At 39.7% G+C, this 21,063-nt stretch overlaps 1 protein-coding gene across 4 annotated transcripts; it reads left to right on the forward strand.

Moving 5' to 3' along the window:
* Positions 1-1,082: 1,082 nt before the first annotated feature.
* SLC35A3 (solute carrier family 35 member A3) lies at positions 1,083-20,616 on the forward strand. 4 transcript variants are annotated; one of them, XR_011904545.1, is made up of 9 exons: positions 1,083-1,255; positions 10,219-10,423; positions 11,434-11,588; positions 11,670-11,792; positions 12,799-12,970; positions 14,268-14,386; positions 14,867-15,000; positions 16,351-17,233; positions 20,574-20,609. XR_011904545.1 is itself a non-coding variant. In XM_072343642.1 (8 exons), exons 2-8 carry the CDS (start codon positions 10,237-10,239, stop codon positions 16,439-16,441), a joined length of 981 nt encoding a protein of 326 aa, XP_072199743.1. In that variant the 5' UTR covers positions 1,083-1,255; positions 10,219-10,236; the 3' UTR covers positions 16,442-20,616. The 4 variants fall into 4 exon arrangements, 3 of the variants coding, with proteins under 3 accessions (XP_072199743.1, XP_072199742.1, XP_072199744.1); XM_072343642.1 differs by having other exon boundaries at positions 16,351-20,616; XM_072343641.1 differs by lacking the exon at positions 1,083-1,255 and adding an exon at positions 5,150-5,207 and having other exon boundaries at positions 16,351-20,616.
* Positions 20,617-21,063: the final 447 nt, after the last annotated feature.

Raw genomic sequence — 21,063 nt, forward strand, 5'->3', positions numbered from 1 at the left:
ACATTGCCATTTGTTGACATTTGCTGAACATTTTTGGAGACTTTTATTGTTGACTTTTATTGTTAGAAGTATCTACATAATAGAAGGGTCTAACAGGTAAAAGTTATTTTTTTTATTGGCCTGTTTTTTAATAATAGTAATGAGTAGAACTGTTTTGAATTTGGTTCATCATGCTTGTTCTCTGTTTTTATAGAGCTCTGCTGGGAAACACTCCAGTCCCCAACTCCTGCTGTTGTTTAGCATTTTGAGTGCCTTCGCACTCTCTGCTGTTACATCAAAATGGTCTGTGTGAACATCAGAAGTCCTCGGCATCCTAGACATGGATAATACGCAGTAATGTTAGATTAATTAATGTCAGGGAAAAAAAAAACCAACACCATGAAGTCAAATTGTCAGATGTTACTTGGGCTATCGTGTTCCATGTCTGGTTACTATGTCATGTCTTTCATTAGTTTCTTTGGGTTTAGTCACTGGTAGATATCATTAGTTTTGTCAGCGTTCTAGGCAGCATTTTAAGAGAGCGTATTGTATGATTTTTTTAAAATAATTATTTTTATGTCCAATGGAGAATGTGATGAAACACCTACCTGAAAACTGATTGACGTGAGAAACAATCGCTTAGATAATACTGGGTTAGTAACCAACACAGAATGTCAGACACGTGGTTTTATTTGTAAACTGAGCGCTGTCACTGCCCCTCACTGCATACAATAAAGATGAGCTCTAATGCTAAAATCATGTCATACTGTCAGCTTTAGTTCAGTGTGAACAAATTCTCACACTCAACGTGGTGCTTGCAAAGCAAAAAAAAAAAAAGAAGCCTAAATACGATCCTTCACCGTTTGGTTGACAGTTGTTTCTTTGGACTACGCAATAACGTTCTTTTAATTGAATGTCCGCTGTGAGCTGGCATTGCACTTCTTTAATAAACTGATGGTGGATTTCACGCGAACCCCCGCGTCCGTCGCAGCTGCATTGGCTCCCGCTGCAGGACCTTCGCGTTTCGACCCGCGTTGCTAGGCGGGCCGCGGGGGGCGGATCCGGCGCCGCTCCTGCCCTGCAGCGGGCTCTGCCCTCCCGCGCTCCGCCGGCGCGGCTCGGGGCCGGGCGGGAGGTACAACGCGGCCCTCGGAACGGAGCGGGCGGGGCCACGGCTGCAGCCGGAGCTTTTGCGGGACGGCACCCGGAAACACCGGGTGGCTGCGGCGAGCCGGGCCGCCGGCGAGGGGCGAGCTGGGCGCCGACCGAGTTGCAGGTGGGAGGCTGCTACCGGGAGCGGCGGCGGAAGCCCGGCCGTGTCGCCTTGCGCGGATCTGGGGGCAGAGGCCTGAGGGGGAGGCCTGGTGTGCGTGGAAGTTGGGAGGTGTCTGGGCCGGGGGTGAATGGGAAGCGGGCTGTTAGGCGGGCGGGGGCCGGTCGGGGTGGGAGAGGGAAATAGCGGGACTGGGGGGGGTACAGAGAGGTGTCAGTGAGCGGCGTGGCCTGGGCGGGAGCGGGAAGGTGGGGCTGTGGTGCAGCGGGGCGGGGCGGCTCACCTGCACGGCTCCTTGGGGTGCGGCGGGGTGGGAGAGCTGTGTGCTCAGGTGTGTGCGTGGCATCGCGCTGGGAGTTTGACTTGAGAAGGGCTCCAGCGGGACAAAGCTCAGGGCTTAGTTTAAAAAAAAACACTAAGGTTTTGAGCGAGGTAAGGTATATGTTATGAAACAGATTGGAAGGTGGAAGGTAAACACCGAAAGGTACTGACTGCGATTTGCACTGTGTTTTAGTGAATCCTGTAAAGTGTTGTAAGAGTGACAAGGAGTTGGAAGCCAGGGCAGTTTTACAAACTGATTTGGTAGAAGAGATCGAGGCTGCTTTCTGCAGTGGAGGGCTGTGTTATCTGAGATATATGCAGTGTATGCAACAAACTTCTACAAGGGAGCACCAGAGCAGAAAGCTGGGCTGGTACAGTGCCTCTGCGTAGAAGGATTTGGATCAAAGGTAACCCCTACTTCTCAGAGAACTGCTGTGCAGGCTGATAGAGTGGGTTTGGGAACAAACAGCCAGTTGACAGACTGCTTCATCTGAAATCTATGGGGCTGCCCTTCTTCACAGGCACTGCACATTACCCATTGGCATGTGCTGCAGTGCCTGTAGGCCTCACCCATTCAGTTGTTCCCAGCAGAGAACATCATGTAGCTGTGTAGACATCTGCTGGAGTAGCCTGGCCTGATGACTTCTGCTGGGCTTGGTTGTAGCTCAGTAATACATGCTTTTCTTTTACATAGTGAATATTAAGCAGAGGATAAGTGAATATTAAGCAGAGGATAACTGTTGATAAACTGATTTACAATAATCTATTCCTTCGGAAAACTGTAAGTTTTGATTCCATTACCCATTCTTAGGCATTGTGTGAACTTGTGGTATTAAAGTTCTGAGATAAGGACCTACTGGTTTTGGGTGCATAGAGTTAAGATGTATGTGCAGCGAAAGTACAGGTTTGAGAATAGACAGTAGTAGTAGCAAGTATAAATTCAATTTATTTAGAGCAATGTATTGTTTGAAGCTACTCTAGGTACCTTACAATCCTACGGGCTGCCTGTATGGCCTAATCCCTTTTATTGGTTATCACACAATCATAAGGATTGGAGGTGTGGGAGAGTACCTCTGGAGTCATTGAGTCCAACCCTCTACTGAAGCAGGTTCCTCTCAGCCTTTCCTCGTGCTTGAGATGCTCCATGTTCCTAACCAGCTACCTAGAAGAATGAAATCACTTGTCTGCTTAAAATAGTTCAGGGTTTGGCTCTGTTAAATAGGGTAACATGCTCTTGATCTTTGGGACAGGTTTGCTTGATGTAGCTTCTATTGTTTTTCAATTGCTTGCCACGTGGTCTTATTCTTCATCAGTTACCTCAGTTTGTGCCTGTATGTGTGGTGCTTCCACAGGCTCAGTCCCCTAACTGGAGTTCAGGGGTCTTCAGGGGAGGGGGGATTCTTATGATTTGTGCCTCTTAGGAACCAGCTTTAGAATGTAAGATGGGCAGATTTGAATTTTCCCATTTGAATATTTCCACTTTCTTGTCTTATGTTCAGACCCTTTCTGTTCACTGTTTAGCTGTGCAAACTTATTTGTAATTACTGGCTTTCTGCAGTAACTCCATAGATCTGTTTTCACTCTGTACTCAAGCTACGTGACCATGTCTGGGGGTGGCTGCATTGCCTGTAGCACACAAATCATAGAATCACAGAATGGCCTGGGTTGAAAAGGACCACAATGAGCATCTGGTTTCAACGCCCCTGCTGTGTGCAGGGTTGCCAACTACCAGACCAGGCTGCCCACAGCCACATCCAGCCTGGCCTTGAATACCTGCAGGGATGGGGCATCCACAACCTCCTTGGGCAACCTGTTCTAGTGTGTCACCACCTTCTGTGTAAAAAAACTTCCTGCTAGTATCTAACCTAAATCTCCCATGTCATTTTAAAACCGTTCCCCCTTCCCCTATCACTGTCCATCCTTGTAAACAGCCATTCCTCCCCCCAGTTTAGATGCTCCTTTCAAATATTGGAAGGCCACAATGAGGTCTCCCTGGAACCTTCTCTAAACTAAACAAGCCCAGTTCCCTCAACCTTTCCTCATAGGAAAGGCGCTTCAGCTCTGATCATCTTAGTGGCCCTCCTCAGGACCCACTCTAAGAGCTCCACATCCTTCCTGTACTGGGGGCCCCAGGCCTGGATGCAGTACTCCAGATGAGGCTCATGTCCATCTTCTTATCCACCAGGACCCCCAAGTCCTTCTCTGCAGGCTGCTCTCAAGGGGTTCTTATCCAATTGCATAAATACCTGGGATTGTCCCAGACCTGGGTGGTGATTCAGAAATAGCTGTAGTTGAACCCCAGCAGTGCATTCATGGTCAGCACCTCGCATTGAGCCATGCTACTGCCTTGATGCATCTGCAGGAGCTGCGGAGGGGCATGACCTGGCTCATCCCAGCCTGGTGCTGCACTCCTGTGCTTGCAGAAGAATCAGGATTTGAGCTAAAACCAAGAACAGAATGGCTTCTTGCTCACTGCCTGAGTGTGACAGCCTGGATCTTTCCATACCGTGATCTGTACAATGAATGCAGTGTGTACTGTTTGAAAAAGAGAGGCAGGTTGTATCAGATTTCTGTGCTGGCAGGCAGGCGTAGACGTCATAGCCTAAGTCAATATAAAACTATTGCTCTACTGTGCACATATAAGAACTCATTTATCTTATAGGCAGTACCAATGTTAGGTTTAGGTCAGTGAGGGCCTGCCTTTCTGGAGCACTGAATATTTATGCTCAGTATGTGATTTATTTAACACTCATCAAATTAAATTATTGTCAGCCCAAGAAAATCTTATCTCTGGGTTCTTAGCTTTGCCGTAAAGGATGAATTTTGTGTTGGTTGGAGTTTGTGCTGGTTTTGTTTTGGGTTTTATTTTAGCAGATACAGGGGGGATTGAAGAGTATTTAGCCATAGGAAAGATTTGAGATTCACCATTCCCAATTCTGCTCTTTTATACGTAGATTAGAATTGTAACTGTTTTTTCCATACAAAAGAAAATCAAAAGTTCTTCTTGAGGGCACCCAGAAAACATCAGCATTTCTGTAAAAATGGAAGAAAACTTTACCTGAGTCCCAAACAAGTTAAGTGCAATCTGGAAACAGATGTTAGTTAATGTGTAATTGCGTCTTCCTTGTTGGACTTGGCAATGTCAGCTTTCTGTCAGTGAATCACTGGTACAGCTTAATAGGGTCCTTGGCCCCTGACCTTAACCAAAGTTGAAAAGAAATCATTGGTTGGTCTCCAGCAGTTACGTTTTAATGTGTAAGCCATCTGAGAGTAACTGCTCTTGCTAAAAGGTGCTAAAAGTGTGGTTGTTGAAGGCTGGGGTTCAGAGTTCTGTCAGTGTTGTGCTGTGTTGTACTTGATATATCCTTCTCATCAAATACTGTTTGAATACAGGAACGCTTTTTATTTTCTTTTCACAAGTTAAGATTTCTTTAAACGTCAATTGAGAAACTGAAAATATTACTGTAATGAAACCTTTCTACCTTCAGCTCAAAAAGGTAGGAGAAAACTTCGCTGGTGCATTTAGTTTTTGTGAGGCCTAAGAAGAATACAGTCTCAAAGAAAAATAATATACATTTTAAACTGTCGAGCAAGGAGGATGAGTAACAAACTGAAACGCAAGAGAAAGAACAAGGTAAGTATTAAAATAAGGTGTTTTGCGGTGTTTAGCTGAAAAGCAGTACGTGTGTGGGGAGGAAGCTGACAATTACAGGTTGCTTGTATGGGGAATAGTGGAGAAGCCCATACCTGGTACGAGGAAGGTGGAAAACGGTCACGTTATAAAGTGAGAGGGTGTGGGGTTAATACAAATGTTTACAGCATTATTAATTGTAACAGAATGTTGACTGATATATGAAAGATTTATGTATTTGGAGCAGAAGGGAAAAGAGAAATGCATTGTTGAATGATAGAGGTTAAATATTTGTGTGTCAAATCCTGTTCAGAAACCAGTTGAGCAGCACTCGGTAGATTGTGAATGGTCTTTGCACCCTCAGCTTCATTTAGGATATTTATTTCCATATGTAATTTCTGCAACAAATACATTATTACTGTTAAGGGTAAAGAAGATCGTGTTGGGTCCAATCACTTTTGAAATGTATGGAGTAGAATCTCCCTCTGAATAATGCAGTTGTGTTATAGAAAGTAGCATGTTATGTGCGTGTTGTCCTGCATTGGGAAGAAGGCACTGCACTGCTGAAGTGTAGAAGGAGTTTTAGGGGGAAAACAAAACAAAAGCAAAAAAAAAAGCCCGTATTTTCTTCATGTTTTGTGAGCTAGCTCTTACCCACCTTCCTCTTGTGCTTTTCCTTGTGTTGACATTATATCTGTGTAGGAATAGCACTGGTGTTGGGTTCAAATTTCTTCTGAGAATGCAGTCTGGTTTCTTTAATCTGCTATCCTGATTTCACAGACAATGCCCAGAATGTGTGTCCATGCCTGTTTCACCAGGGTGAGCTGCTGGGCTCTGTGCTGAGTCTGCCTTACAGAAGGAAAGACCGGCCTTCACGTTCTGGCAGGTCCTGGGCATGGAACTTGTGTACTGGCACACACAGCTTCATGAACTTCTGCATTTGTTTTAAGAGTCTGGTTGTGTCATTCTGCTCAGCTTTGTATTGTAAATAAGGTGCAAGTGCCATTTGTTTGGTTAGGCAACCTTAAACTCATTCATGGTAACATGGAATAAGAGCAAAGCATTGCAGTAACTTCTGTGCTGAGGGAACCTCAGCAGTGAAAGTGCTTTGCAGGTGGGCTGGGAGGAACGCAGTTCATGTAGTGCTGTCACTGTGAACATGGGAAGCATAAGGGACCCATAAGATTTGTTATGTGTGTTCTTGTTATTGTTTGCTTGTTGTTGAAGGAAATAGAAACCTGCAAATCAGAAATTCATTCATTTGCTCTGAATTAATGCCATGGGGTGGAAGCTAATGATTTTTCACTTCAAAAACTCTGCTTCCTTTTGAGCAGGCATTTTTCAGACTTCATGCAGTGTGATCTTTTCACGAACCGAATAGTTACCGTACTGATTTTTGTTAAATCATTTCCTCGTGCTGTAAATCCTTTTCCCAGTCTTTTCCCCTTACATTTTAGAAGAGAACAGCTCTTTGTGTAGCATCCTTCTGCACTCTCCCTCCGCACGCTGGTGTGCACACAGGCTGTACACAGTGCCCACGGTGACTTGCCACGCAGGCTGCCCTCGGCCTCTTCCCCTGTGTTCCACATTGCTGTAGGGTGCATCTCAAGGCATACCAAGTAAGTTACATAGAAGCAGTTCCTTTTTCTTTTTTTACCTGGACTAATAAAAGGAAGATAAGGATCCCGAAAGAGCCTGAGAGTTACTGTGACAGCTGAACTCCCAGCCTTTGAACTAGCAGGTGTAAACTGAGTTTGTGGCCTCGCAGAGCACTTGGTAGTCTGTCCAAACTCAGGTACTGATCGAAGCCCAGAAGGAATGACTGTGTATGACTGTGTACAAGCACTGTGCTGGGAGCTTTCATCTCATTATTGATTTAAGGCCATCAGGGTGTGGACTGTTACTGAAGACAGTGTTTAATTTAGTTTATGACTGTGCAGTCTGTTGCAATGGGGGCAGCAGGAGCTGGGTGAGTGTCTCACCTGCTAGCGATGTGTGAATCCAGCCCTGCTGTGGGCTAAGTTGTACAGTTCAGCTGTGTCAGTTTCAGTACGCAGCTCCTCTTTAGGATCCAGTCCCCAGCTTGCACCAAGTTCTGTAAGCTGATATGCAACTGTTATAAAAGAGGAAGAGAGACAAGGAGAGCTGATAAGGTATTGTGTGTGCTCAGCAGAGGGTGGTAATTTTATTGGTGTGCGTAGGTTTCAGAAGTATGCAGTTCCTGCTTTGTGAAGCAATTAGCTTTAGTCCCACATGAAACTGCCTGTTCTTTGCTCACCTGTCATGCTGACCACTGAGAAGAGAGCTTGTAATCTATGTTCAGCTATCAAGCTGGACTCCTGGAGTCCATTTGGTGTGAATTTTGGAAACTCTGAAGCTGCTTTGGTGAATCGTTGTGATGGAATGTGTTCTGCTGCTGGCGCTTTGTAGAAATACCTTGTCTGCCTTCCGAATGCAACGTGGTGAACAGGACAAGGTGGATTTGTGGCCGTGTTTCTGGAAGCAAGGTTAAATTGATGTTGTTACTGTCGGAGAATTTCCTATTTATTTATTTATTTACCATGATCACTGATCAGGAAAATACTGTAGTCCAAGGTGATGATGTGGTACGTGTTCTTAATGGGTCTCTGGTGGGTTTATCAGACTGTTGTGCTTCTTGTTATGTTTCCATACTGAACGTTTTGATAATTGCTCATAAACAATGTATCGGTGATACACCTGATCACTGTAAGCAGCTTCATAAATAGACGGTTGTATATCAGCAAGAAATGTGTGTGTTAATTCTTGTTCTTGTGACATTTCAGCTAAGTTACTGAACTCTGAGCTCTGAGAAAGTCCTACGACATTTTGTCACTTTACGGGCTCACAAAATGCGAATATTTTAGTCTTAGTTCAGCAAAGATGTGTTCCGATTATCTGTATTTTGGTCTGAAGCATTTTGAAAAGTGACAAGAAACATCTGTAAGTGTTGACCATCTCTGTGTGTTCTTTCTAGATCCAGACTGTCAGGTTTCAATACTAAAAAATTAAGTAGATGGGATGACTGGGAGAAACGGTGTGTGTTGGCATCTAAATGCTCATTTTGCTGTCAGTGTTTGCCAGTAGCACAGATGGCCCTTTTTATGAAGCTCAGTTGTGTCTTTTCTCTTGGTGTTTTGTTTTGTTTTGTTTTTTTGCCCGTTTCTACCTCTATGTTCTCTGTTCTTTTGGCATGTCTCTAGGGTATGAGCTCTGACCTTTCATGTACCTCTACATCTCTTCAAGGAAACTGCTTCTGTTTCTCGTCCTGCTACAAATGTGTTTCTCCTTGACTAAAAGATCTCCTTCATTTGGTTCTTGGGGGTGCATAGTTTCAGTTATCGTAATGTAAAGGGTTAGTCCATCAGAACCCGTTATTTGGAAACAGCAGATAGTGAGCTTTGGCTGCAGTTTGCTTCTCTGTTACCTTTACACTTCTGTCTGGTTCATACTGTCCTCTGCACATACAGCATTTGTTTCTTCAGTGAGGTGAGCGAATCCATGGTTATTACAGAAGCATCAACTGTTACATTTCCTTAAGAGAATTATTGTGTATTGCTTTCTCTGTTTCTGCATCCAGGCATCTTTTTCTTTCTCCTTTGCTAGTAAGCTTCCACAGATATTTTTGCAGCCATACAATTTCTGAAGTAAATGATTTTATTTGGTAGGATAACGAGTGTGTACTTCACATCTCTGTGGCTTGGCAGTCAGTAGTTGTTGGCAGGTAACTGCAATGTCTCTGAAATATTGATGCTATATAGATATTCTTGTGACCTTCAGTGCTCGACTGGAGAAGATCTCCTGAAGCTTGGGGACAGGTCAGGGCAGTCAGGAATATTTGAATAACAGCTCTACAGATCTCTGAAAAAATTCTTGTTGAACTAGAGAAGTCGTGTCAGTGAGGAAACGCTTCAGTTTCCACTGTAGAGTACTTAGAGGTATAAGCGCATGCTTCAGTATTGGGTACAAAAGTAGGTAGTTGAGTCAAGCTCTGTGTGCCTGTAGGAGCGAAACATTCACAGGGACAGCTCTGGCATAAGCATCCAATCTGTACTACATGTGTCAGCTTTGGGCTTCTGAAAATAAGAACTGCATGCAATGTATTGACTTGTTACTACTTTTCTTGAAATCAATTGTTTTCTTCTGCTTTGGCATTATAAAAATAGTGCATGGTTTTTGGAATAAGTGGGTAGTGAAGGCAGTAATTGTTCATCTTTTTATGAACATTTCTGTGTATGGGTTGTCTTCATATTTAACGTGCATAAAGAACAGCAGGAGGTGATACAGTGTTCTGAGTAGCAGTGGCAGTATATCTTTCTAATATATTGTGTCTCCAGAAGCAGCATTGCTTTTAGTTTCTTGCGTTAACTTGGTGTTAATTGTCAGCAAAGTGCAAAGAAAACCCTGTCAGGCCAGTCCTGACTTAGTCTTATGGTGATGCTGTATTATCTGTCAAGGCAAAAATTGCAACCTGAAAAACTTCGGAGAGTTGGAAGAATGAGAAGGCACTGCATTCTGGAGATAGCTTGTTGCTGTGGGATACTGGGCATTCTGCAGCACTGCAGTATGGGGCTTTTTATTTTTTATTCCAAAGATATCTTCTGAGCCTTCATCTGTGTAAAGAGATCTGTGATTGGATTAACTTTAAAGATTTATTCTGTGAAACCAGTATTTGGAAAGGTGATGATGTGAGTAGTCTGTGTTGGTTTTTTACAGATGAGAAATTAAAAAAAATATATTAAAAAATCTGTAATTGCCACCTCATCTAATGTCCAGATATGCTTTCCTATTTCTGATCGTGTATTTAAAAATGCTTTTGAAGTATTAATCTCCTTTTCCTCGTGAAATATCGGATTACATTGGTTGTTTACCTTTACCTTTGCTGGAGAGGTCTCTGGGTAACTTAATATGCTGATTCCAAATGAAAATGCCCATCTGCAGTATTAAATTTTAAGCCTGATTTGTTGTTTGTTTGTTTACTTGTTTTCTATTTCAGGAAGAAAATAATCAAGAAATGTCTACCAATTTAAAGTACCTTTCCTTGGGCATCCTGGTTTTTCAGACCACAAGTTTAGTGTTAACAATGCGTTACTCTCGGACACTGAAAGAAGAAGGACCTCGTTACTTGTCCTCCACTGCAGTAGTTCTTGCTGAACTTCTGAAGATTTTGTCCTGTGTTCTCCTGGTCTACAAAGACAGCAGTATGTGTTCAGTTTTGCACCAAGTAATTTTCTTAATCCGCTGTACTGTAATGGCAACTGCAAGGCAGCCATGTGAGTAGAGGCTCACAAAAAAAGCATTTTGCTTTCTCATTAAAGAGACAGCCTTGGGAAGGCTGTGGTCATACTTCACTTCTCAGCACACCCGTTAGAATGTTGTGTCTGCTGAAGCGAATTCTCTTTAAATAACGATGCATGCTGAGGTGTACAAGAATAAATTTTCTACTAGCAGCTTGAAGCTTGTTTTTTTGCTCAGATATTTTAAGGAATTCATAAATAAATGTAGGACAAAATGAAAAGCTGCGTGTCTGAAGCATGAATGATTATGTAGAAGCCTATAACTAAATTACACAGGTACAGGAGGGAAATAGCAATCTCATCTATACAAAAAGAAGTGCAGTTTTAAGCTTATTAAAAAAAAAAAAAAAGGCTATTTGGATTTACTCTCATTTAGTACATTTTATACTGCATTTCTCCAGTTCTTTGACATGTGCATTAAGTTTTCAACAGTTTTAAAATATCATTGCATATTCATAAATATTGATGATTCTGTAGGCCTCTAAACATGCGCATTGTAGGCGGTGCTCTTTAAGTTAGCAGCTTCAAATATGACTATGAATAAGTTTCATTTAAATATCAATTGAATAATTCATAGAATCATAGAATATCCCAAGCTGGAAGGGATGTACAGGGATCATCAAGTCCAATTCCTGGTTCCACACAGAACCACCCAAAAATCAGACCTGAATGAATGAACTCCAGCAAGCTCAGTCCCATGACCACTTCCCCTGGGGAGCTTGTTCTATTCCAGGCTACACCAACACATTTTTCAGGTTTATGAAAGACAACTATTGTGTAGTATTTTGGGTTCGTGGTAGCAATGATAGATATAAAAAGGGGGAAATTATTAATCTTGAAGTACAGAACGTTGCTCTATGTTTTCTTCCCTTCTCGATTTAGTCCATGTGTCTATTTCTGTGTTTCTTTGGTAGAGTGCAATTTGCGGACCCTGAACAGAGTGCTACATGATGAAATTCTTAATAAGCCCATGGAAACTCTTAAACTTGCCATTCCTTCAGGAATTTATACTCTTCAGAATAACTTGCTCTATGTAGCATTGTCAAACCTAGATGCAGCCACATACCAGGTACTGTACATCTGGATTGCTCTGAAACTTTCAAAAAACAAACATGAATTATGTGGTAATAAGTGTTTCTGGTTCTTTTAGGTTACATATCAACTGAAAATTCTTACCACAGCACTGTTTTCTGTGTCCATGTTAAGCAAGAAATTGGGTATATACCAGTGGCTATCGTTAGTAATTTTGATGACAGGAGTGGCATTCGTGCAGGTAAATAAATGTGAAATGTTTACTCAAGGAACGTGCATTTCTATACTGATAGTACAGCTTCCTGGATGTAGCAGCTGCACACCAGTACCAGAGCACAGCCAGGAGCTATGAACCACAACTGGCCATAGCTGGAGGACACCAGAAACAGTTCAAAGGCGCAAAAGATAACATCTCTTTTTGAGTTCTTGTGACTCTGGATTAGCCTGCAAATAACAGCTGTAAAAGTATTTGTAGCCTCTGACATTAACAGTTTGGATTCACAGATCTGTGACAGCACAGTCAGATTGCAGATCTGTGACCTGTATGGTTTCAGCATGCCAAATTGACTTGAATTGTTTCAATAGCAAAATCTTTTCCAAGTGATGGAGGTATAGGAATTTGTAGTTTTTAGAGGGATTGTGGGATAAGAGACTGTTCAAGAGTTCTTAGTGGATTTCAGGGTATTCTAGAAATTCTTATTGTAAATCCAAAGATGAAAAGAAAAACTAAGGATTAAATTTTATGGATTTTTCCAATTTTAATCACTAAAAATAAGAGCAAAACATCCTGACAAAAGTTAACAGACTCTTCAGCATGTTTTTGTCTATTGCACTACCTTTTATTCTGTTAGCATGATACATATTTCACAAAGTTTAGCTTGTTTTATTTGTACACAAAATCATGAAAGAAATGCACATGCCTAAGGCAATTCATCACATCTTAAAGACATCTGGGCTAAGTGGTGCCCTGACTTAAACTTGTGTATAGAAGAGGTAACCAACTGATGAGTGCTAGAAGTCAGTGACAATGAATGACCAGGATAAGTTGTGCTGGAATTCAGGGTCAGTGCTGAAGAAAAGTTACGTCTTTGCAGTTCTTTAGAAGTATTTGTGATGCAAAATAGAAAAGTTTGCTAGCATGTGATTGTCTGCATTTAATAATTACTATTGTTGCTAAAAAAATAACTTCTATAGATGGTTGTGACTTGATTTTAACAGTAAGTTTGAATAACTGTTTTTACATCCAGTGGCCTTCAGACTCTCAAGCAACAGCTGCTAAGGAGCATTCAGCAGGATCTCAGTTTGTAGGCCTGATGGCAGTTCTTATAGCATGCTTTTCTAGTGGATTTGCAGGCGTTTATTTTGAGAAAATTTTAAAGGAAACTAAGCAGTCTGTGTGGATAAGAAACATTCAGCTTGGTAAGTTTAATTTTAGTTACCTCTTAGAGCAGGAATACTGCCTTCTGATTTAAGATAAATGTGCAAAAATATGAAGTATCAAAAACGTACTGGTCTGCATAAGTGTGCTTTATAAATGAGTAGTATGCAGGGTAGAACTCTAGGAATTGCTTCCTGCTGTCAACCTTGTTCTTGATTTAATTTTTTATAATGTTTGTAAGTTTGCACGGAATGTGTCCATTAAATTTTACGTAATATGTTCTAAAGAATATTATCTTACGCAGATTTTGTGTATCCTGTGTGTCTTTTGCACAGATTAATCAGATAAGTACATACAGTATCCTTCCCTCTGTATTTTTAGTTTCTGTTGGATTGTTCAACATTAAACATGGAACATTAAAGTAAAATATGTTCCTAAATAAATGCTTTGAGACCTATTTTACAGCAGAGATTTTTTTTTTTCTCTTGTCTAGATAGGCAGATTTTATAAGTTGGCAATTTTAATACAAGAAAAAAGCATGCATGTTTGTGAATAAAGATGAAATAATGAATTTATGTTTATTTCAGTACAAAGATCAGTTTGTTTTAGTTGTCTGAGTAATCACCAAATAACTGTATGTACATACATACGGGCGTTCATCCTAACTTTTAATGTTGTTACTTATTGTGCACCTGTCAGTAAGGGAACGCCTTCTCTTTCCAAAGTAGTTCTGCTAGAGCCTAGATATTAATGCAGCAGAGTTAATTTCAGGAACACCGCAGTGTATCCTATCTGTGAGTGCCAGGTAGCTACTCACTTAAGACACTGGAAGTTTTTATTTCACTCTAAACAATGGCCTTCTTGTCAGATGGAAGGAAACGCAGTGAAAATAGTGGTGAGCTTTTCACAGAATGGAGAGGAATAGAGCCTAGATCAGTCAGAGAGGAGATGTCTCCATCACTTTCATTCCCGAGGGGATTACAGAACATTTCCCACCTAACAGTACACAACCATACTCAGCAAATTATAAATCTCAGTTGCTTCTTTTGACATCATCTCTGCTAGTAAACTAATTGAACTGATGGGTCACCTCATTCCAGTAGAAAGCAATGAAAGAAATGTGTATGAAAAACTCCTAGTGGAGACAGACAAAATTTCTGATAAGTGTAGAAAAATTGCTTTCTAAAAGAATCTATGCGAATACTGATTGCATTTGGATGTTGCAAGTAGCAGACCAATTTTAAAACCAGATGTGTGTGAGCAGTGCTTGAGGACAGGAAACCTGTTTGTCTGCATGTTTTTTCACCTGCAGCTTCTAAATCAATCTTGTACTTTCAGGATTCTTTGGCAGCATATTTGGACTGATGGGTGTATATATATATGATGGAGAGCAACTGTCAAAAAATGGATTTTTTCAAGGATATAATAAACTTACTTGGATAGTTGTGGTTCTACAGGTAAGATATATTATGTTTCTGTGATTTGGAGATTTACCCTTCTGTAAGTGGCAGGGGAAATTAATGAGTGTAGGTGAAGCTACTGGGATGTCTACAGTCAAAAGTCTAACGTAGCACTATTAAAAAAAGTTTCTAAATAAAAACTTGGAAAATTCAGAGCAGGTTTGTGATTGTTGTGCAACATAAAATTATGTAAGTATTATCTCATTTGCGATGCTTAAAAATGTATATATTAAGTACACGTGTGCCCTTTCCCTTACAGCTACAAATGTACAGTACAAGTGTTTTCTGCTAATTTTAATAGTGGTAGTATGATAAACAGCTTCTTAATTGGGAAATAGAGTGGATTTACATAACATGGAACAACTGTAATGCTTTTAGACGTAGACAAAGGCTTTTCCTAAAACATGACTGTTCTGTTAACATGGATACTCTCAGTGGAATGACCATGTTGCAAATCCAAACTTCACTATTTTACAGGCACTTGGAGGCCTGGTGATTGCTGCCGTTATAAAATACGCAGACAACATTTTAAAGGGATTTGCAACTTCTCTCTCTATTATACTTTCAACATTGATCTCCTATTTCTGGCTTCAGGATTTTGTTCCTACAAGGTAAGAATTATTTTACGCTTGTATGGAAGAAAGCAGTGATTGAAAACTTAATGCTTATCAGATATAATAGCAACAATAAATAAATGAAAACAAGCTAAGCCAGCCTTATAAGATAGGTAAGTTCAACTTCCACAGAAAAATGTAGTTTCATAACATAGCTATTGCTAAAACTTTGCAGTATACTTATCAAGATTAAGTTTTTCATAAGATAGAGCCCCCCACAGATAAAGAATAATTGAATCTCAAATCTCAGCTTTTGACAAACCTCTCTCCAGTTTATATTCTTTTCTTTTCATCTGCTCTCCCTCAGTTTGTTCAGCTCATTCCTCTTTAAATCCTGCCTTCCACTGTTTTTGGCTCTGTTCTTGAAATCAATTTCTCCCTGGCTGTCTGTTTTGAGTAAGACTGGGACAAAGGGATTACTCTTGTTCATTTGTTGTCTTCTAAACTGACATATCTTCCACAAGTCACCTCATTGCAAGATGACCTATGACTGAACAACAGTAGTGATGGCCATCTATTTATACTGCTTTTCATACAATCTCTAAACAGTTCTAGAAGAGATCGTTCCAGTCATAGACACAAAATTACACTGTAGTGATTAGTAGGCACCCAAGAGCCCAAAGCCAGGGTGGTGTTTTTGTGCTGTGTTTTTTTTTTCTAAAAACAGTACTTTATTAAAGACCTGACTAAGAAGGAGAGAAAAATGCTGTATGATCCTAGGTGCAGTGCACCAAGTTTTGCGAAAAATATTTTAGGAGCTGTGTTTTGTAAATCGATAGATTGTGGAGCAGTTGTCTTCCTAAGGTATGGGGTGAAAATAATATTCTGATTTTCAAATATATTAACAGGATTTTGCTTGTAGTGAACATAAATTTGTCATATATACTACACGTTCAATATATAAAACTATTTCTGATATAAACTTTTTACTCAGAAGTAGAATAAGCAGTGTTAGCAGAAGTTAAAAATACCTGGGTGGCCAGTAGTTGCACTTCTTTAGCTTCTGCTTGCACTTTGCATAGAGCTTTAGTTAAAAGGAATAGAAATGAAAGATCAGTCTGATTACCTTTGACAGCTATTCCATGAAAATATGTTTAATTCTCAGAATATGTCAGTGTAATGATAGGTTACTTTGCTTATCTGGATGCAGATCTTTTATTTCAACTTTTTCCTGAATTCTTCTACAAGAAATAAGTGGACTTTTTAAATTAAAAATTGGATGAATATGATTTATTCTTTCTATGTTCCCACAGGATTGATGTCCTTTGTTTGACTGTACTGCATAAAATCATGTTAACTAAAACCAGCTAACTTTTGTTTTTTTTCTTCCATTCCTATTCCGTTCAGTGTCTTTTTCTTCGGAGCCATCCTTGTAATAGCAGCTACTTTCCTATATGGTTATGATCCAAAACCTGCAGGAAATCCCATTAAGGCATAGCTGACTTCTTCATCAACGTGCTTCTCAAGATCATGCACTGGGGGCCTTGCTAAAAATGGCATGTGGAAGGTGCCATTGTCCACTGCAAGGAGAGGATTACTACCCTGAATCTAGTGAAGAAATTTTTGAGTAGTTTTGAGCAGCCAAAGGGGCTAAAGATGGAAGATGATACGTCTGTGACTGGTGGAAAAAAAGACAGGGGAAAGCCCAGTGCAACTCGCTAATAAAAACTTGAAATGAATGAAAAGTTTCCAAGAAACTGCAACTAGGAATGTTTACAGCTTTGACCTGGGATTGCATCAAAAGAACTTACTGTATTGACTGCTGCACTCTGTCCTATGCACTCTTTGAAAGAGCACATGACAACGTTGTCATATTGTATGTTTTTGCAGTTTGACTCTATTTAATGTTAGTACATGTTTTTAACTGTTTGTCTATTTACATGAAGTCAACTGAATGCACATCGTAGTCCTAAAGTGGTGGTTCTAATTAGGAATTCCTTATTAAAACTATGAAAATCAAAGTATGATTGAAAGACATTTTCACAATAACAAATATTTTTATATTTTAGAAGGCTGATTTAATAACAGAGCTCTGTGTTCTGTTGCTTATATAAAGCTGTTGTAAGAATGTTAACGTTCTCACCGGTGCGCTAAGGGAGAAACTGAGAATGAAAGCTGGAAGTCTGTGTTGATACTCCAGCCGTCGTGAGGATAACCTGTAGTGTTCCAGCAGATGCAATAACTCTTTGAGCACAGGACACAGTTTGCTGCAGTAATCTGGCACTATGAGGTGGGTTATAATGGAGTGCTTGCTCAGATGTAATGTTCGTTGTTTTTTATTTTTATTGATTATAAATCAACTTATTGGTAGAACTTCTAAAGTAGAATGTAGTGGGGTTTTTTTTGTGTGTTTTTTTGTTTTGTTTTTGTTTTTTGTTTTTTCGTTGTTGCTTTAAATATCCTCTGAGGATTTATTTTTTACCTGCAATTAAAGAAAAAGAAGCAGCCCATAATAAACATTTTAAATGCATTGTTGTTGTCTGTTACAGCTCCAGATTGAGCCATTGTATTACATTAATTTGTGTACTGTACTGTATTTTATTACAGAGGCTTTAGTCTTTCTTTTTTACAATTGCTGTTTACTCGTGAACTCTCAAAGGCTGTCTCAGTACATTTGTATTTAATGGCATAATTAGGGTTGTTATTATTATTATTATTATTAATTTTGTTCTGGGAGTCCCTGAGCTAACAGACCAAATGGATTCTGTGGGGCTATTCAGTCTAGTAGTGGAATTACTTTAATAGGAAGGAGAATGAAAAAGTACTGAATTGTGCAATAGATAAATATAAAAGCATGCTGTTCTTTTGTTTTCAACAACAACAAAAAATCACAAAGATACATATGCAGAATCAACTGTTAGGAACATTTTGTTTGTTGAAGTACTTGTGTATAGTGAACTGAGAAAGAAACACACAAAAACAGTGCTGGAACAGTAAACAGAGAAAGAAAAGGCTTAAAAATCACTGGGGTTTTGGAGACCTATTCACAATGGATATTAATGTAGGTGACTTCTTACCTATTCATTACATATGTAAAGGTATACGTTATACAGAAACATATCTGTAGTTCCTTCTTCCCATTCAGCTAGGTGTTAAAGACATTTGTTGTTGCTGTTGTTCTTTTTCCCCCTGTTCTATCACACTTCTTTCTTGTGCTACTGGATATGATGTGAAGAGAGGGGTGTTTCAAAATGTTTACCAAAGTACCTCAGTCTGTTTTCCACAGTCATGGATTGCAAATAGACGATTCTCTATGAGGACTCTGAGATTTTTAATTACATATTTAATTAATATTTAATTAAATATTGTAAAAGAATAAGGAAAAAATCTAATTAGCAAAGTAAAAATAGTCTTTTGTTGTTGATAACATGAATTATGTCTGTAGCATCAGGGTAAGCCAGTGAAGAAAGTTCAGTTATGCCAAGGGCTGACTAAGCTTTCTGAACTGTGAATCTACCCCAGCATGCCGTAATTGCAAGAGCTATGTTACTCAGTGGTTAAAATTATCTAATATTACCCTAAATTGACATCCTGCTTTAATCTTAACGTTTCACCTGTAACGCTCAGTCTGCCTAAGTGAAAAATGACATTTAGTCACCTCACCGCTGAAATGCAACGTGAGGTGAGATGTATGCAGAGAATAGTGGTTCACAGCATTGCTTAGTGCAGAACGGGAGGTATGTGTGACTAAAACGATTTGACGAGTCTTGTAGTAATGTTTGGCCTACACAGTGGTAATACTTTTGATTTCATGAATCACAAATCACAGTAGTGGAAATGTTCAGGTTTGGATGCTTTGTTGAGGAGTTTCTCAAAAATCAGGAGAAGCAGGTTAAGAATGTAAAATCAGTTGCATAAAAAGGGACCAAATAGGCCAAACGATTACATGGTTTTAATATATCAGGAGCATCAAGTTGGTCTTTAGGCGTAAGCTTTTAGGAAATAACAGGAATATGTGATCTTTGCTTTTGAATAGGATGTCATCTTACAGCCTTGGAACATCGTTAATGTGCTGTATTAGGGATCAGTAACTTCTGTGGGTAGATAAAGGACTGTCAGTTTCCAGTCCATTACGTTTTCTAGCAGAAGTGTAAATCTCTTAACATGCTTGTGACAGTAAAGGAAATAAGAGGTTGCAGTTTTGGCTGCCTTTCCTCGGCTGTTTACAGAGCCTGGAGGTCATGCAGGCTAAAAAGCATTTTCCAGGAGAGAGGGAAGGCACTGCATGCTTCTGGTGATGGTTTGAGGAAGATGGCAACAGTTACAGAAAGCAATCAGTCTGAGAGCATAAGTGTTTTTTTCCCTTTGGGATGCTTTGGATCTGAGGAAAAAGAAGTTAAACATCTATCATTCATTAACTAGCCAAGAAAACGCAGCTAGTTGGCACAGGGCTCTGGGAAGCACGGAGTAGCGTGCTTTGAGTTTGCCCTAGAAGTGGTCTGTAGGAGTATAACTTTCCAAAAGTGAACCTTTCTGATCTGTTTCTGAATTTAAGACAACAGATTTGTTTAGTTGAGCTGTATATTGAGGAGGCTAATCCACAATCAACAGAATTTTATTGAAATATTTATAAAGTTATAGCTAGGTATTTATTTGCATAATTTGAATTGTGTCTTTCTTTTTTAAGGCTTACATAATAGGATCACTAGTATTTATTGAATGCTGGGACACTTAGTAGGGCTGTGTTTGTTTGTTTTAGTCTCTGGGATACGTGATAAATGGTGAAATAGCGGTAAGCTATTAGAACTTTGTTCAAAGCAAAACAAATCATCGGTTCAGTGGTGAAAACTCTTAAATCTGACGTGGTAAGACAGACTTTGCTTTAAACGTTGTATTTTTGTGCTGTTCACAAGTGCCCAGTGATCTTTGTCTCAAAGAATTCTGATAACTCTACAGCTTTTTGAAAGTCCTTTGTTTTAGACAAACTGCAACAACTCTTTTTGTTTGCTTTAATAATAAGAGGTAGATTTCGTGCTATTTCCTGCTTGTACAAGATAATACCTGTTTATGCTTTAACTTTTTAAGACCTTTATCTTTGTGCTCAAAGAAATGATTATGTTTTGTTAGCATATACTTACATTTCAATTATTCATGTGGTCCTTTTTCAGATTTTAAGAGCATATGATCATTTTGTGTTCCTGATGTAGTTTTATGGCTGTAATTCAAGCGGCTGTAATAGAGTTTGTTAAATTGTTTTAACACTGATAAATGAGACTTTACATTTCTTACGGTTTTTGTTGTCAGTAACTTTCCTCTTTTAATGTGTTTCCTTATCGCCATGTATGTTCTGCTGTGCATAAGCAATTGTCACTTACAGATCTGAAGTTGTTACTCCCTGTGTGTTTCTTGCTGGATGTTATGAGGGAGGCGGGTGATTGTTTCCTTCCTTTTGTAAGAATGAGATCATTTTATCAGGTCAGCTGTGTGTGTGTGTACATAGAAGGTGCGTTTACCTATAGTGTGGTGTTACACCGTATCTTTGGGAATGTAAAAAAGTCCAAGTGTACCCTTTGGCTTTTATTGTTGTGTGCATTTTTAATGCTGATTTTTATTATTTTTTTTTCCTACAGGAAGTTATTTGAACTAAAGAGTTCTTCTCTTTCCAGGTGAGCTCGTTATATATTTTTAGATATCTAGAATGAGGATTTTTTAGTAGGAAAAAATGCAGAAAAATAAGTGGGATAAATTAAATGATGACTTTTGCTCCAGTTACTGTGAGCCCAGATTTCCTGTTCAGTTAAATTTATACCTTTGCCTAATTATTTCCTGCTAGGTGAATTTATAACTCTGCAGGAGCAAAAAGCAGTCTGTCCTGAGGAGCAGTTCAGTGCTCGTTCGTGACTGACTGCTATGAAAATTCGGCCGTGATGTTTTTGATTGGTGCCTGTAGTCTTCCATTCTCATTTCCATGGCAATTGATAGCTGAGCAAGAATCGCTTATGTGCTAAACACGTCCTTGTGGCTATAAGTAACTCTATTAGATTTCTGAAGTTTTCTTTACTGTCAGTGTATTTTAAATGAAGCTTTAAATATATGAACCCAAATATAAATTGTGCAGTC

Source organism: Excalfactoria chinensis, chromosome 8, assembly GCF_039878825.1.
Source record: "Excalfactoria chinensis isolate bCotChi1 chromosome 8, bCotChi1.hap2, whole genome shotgun sequence".
In the NCBI taxonomy this organism is placed as follows: Eukaryota; Metazoa; Chordata; class Aves; order Galliformes; family Phasianidae; genus Excalfactoria; species Excalfactoria chinensis.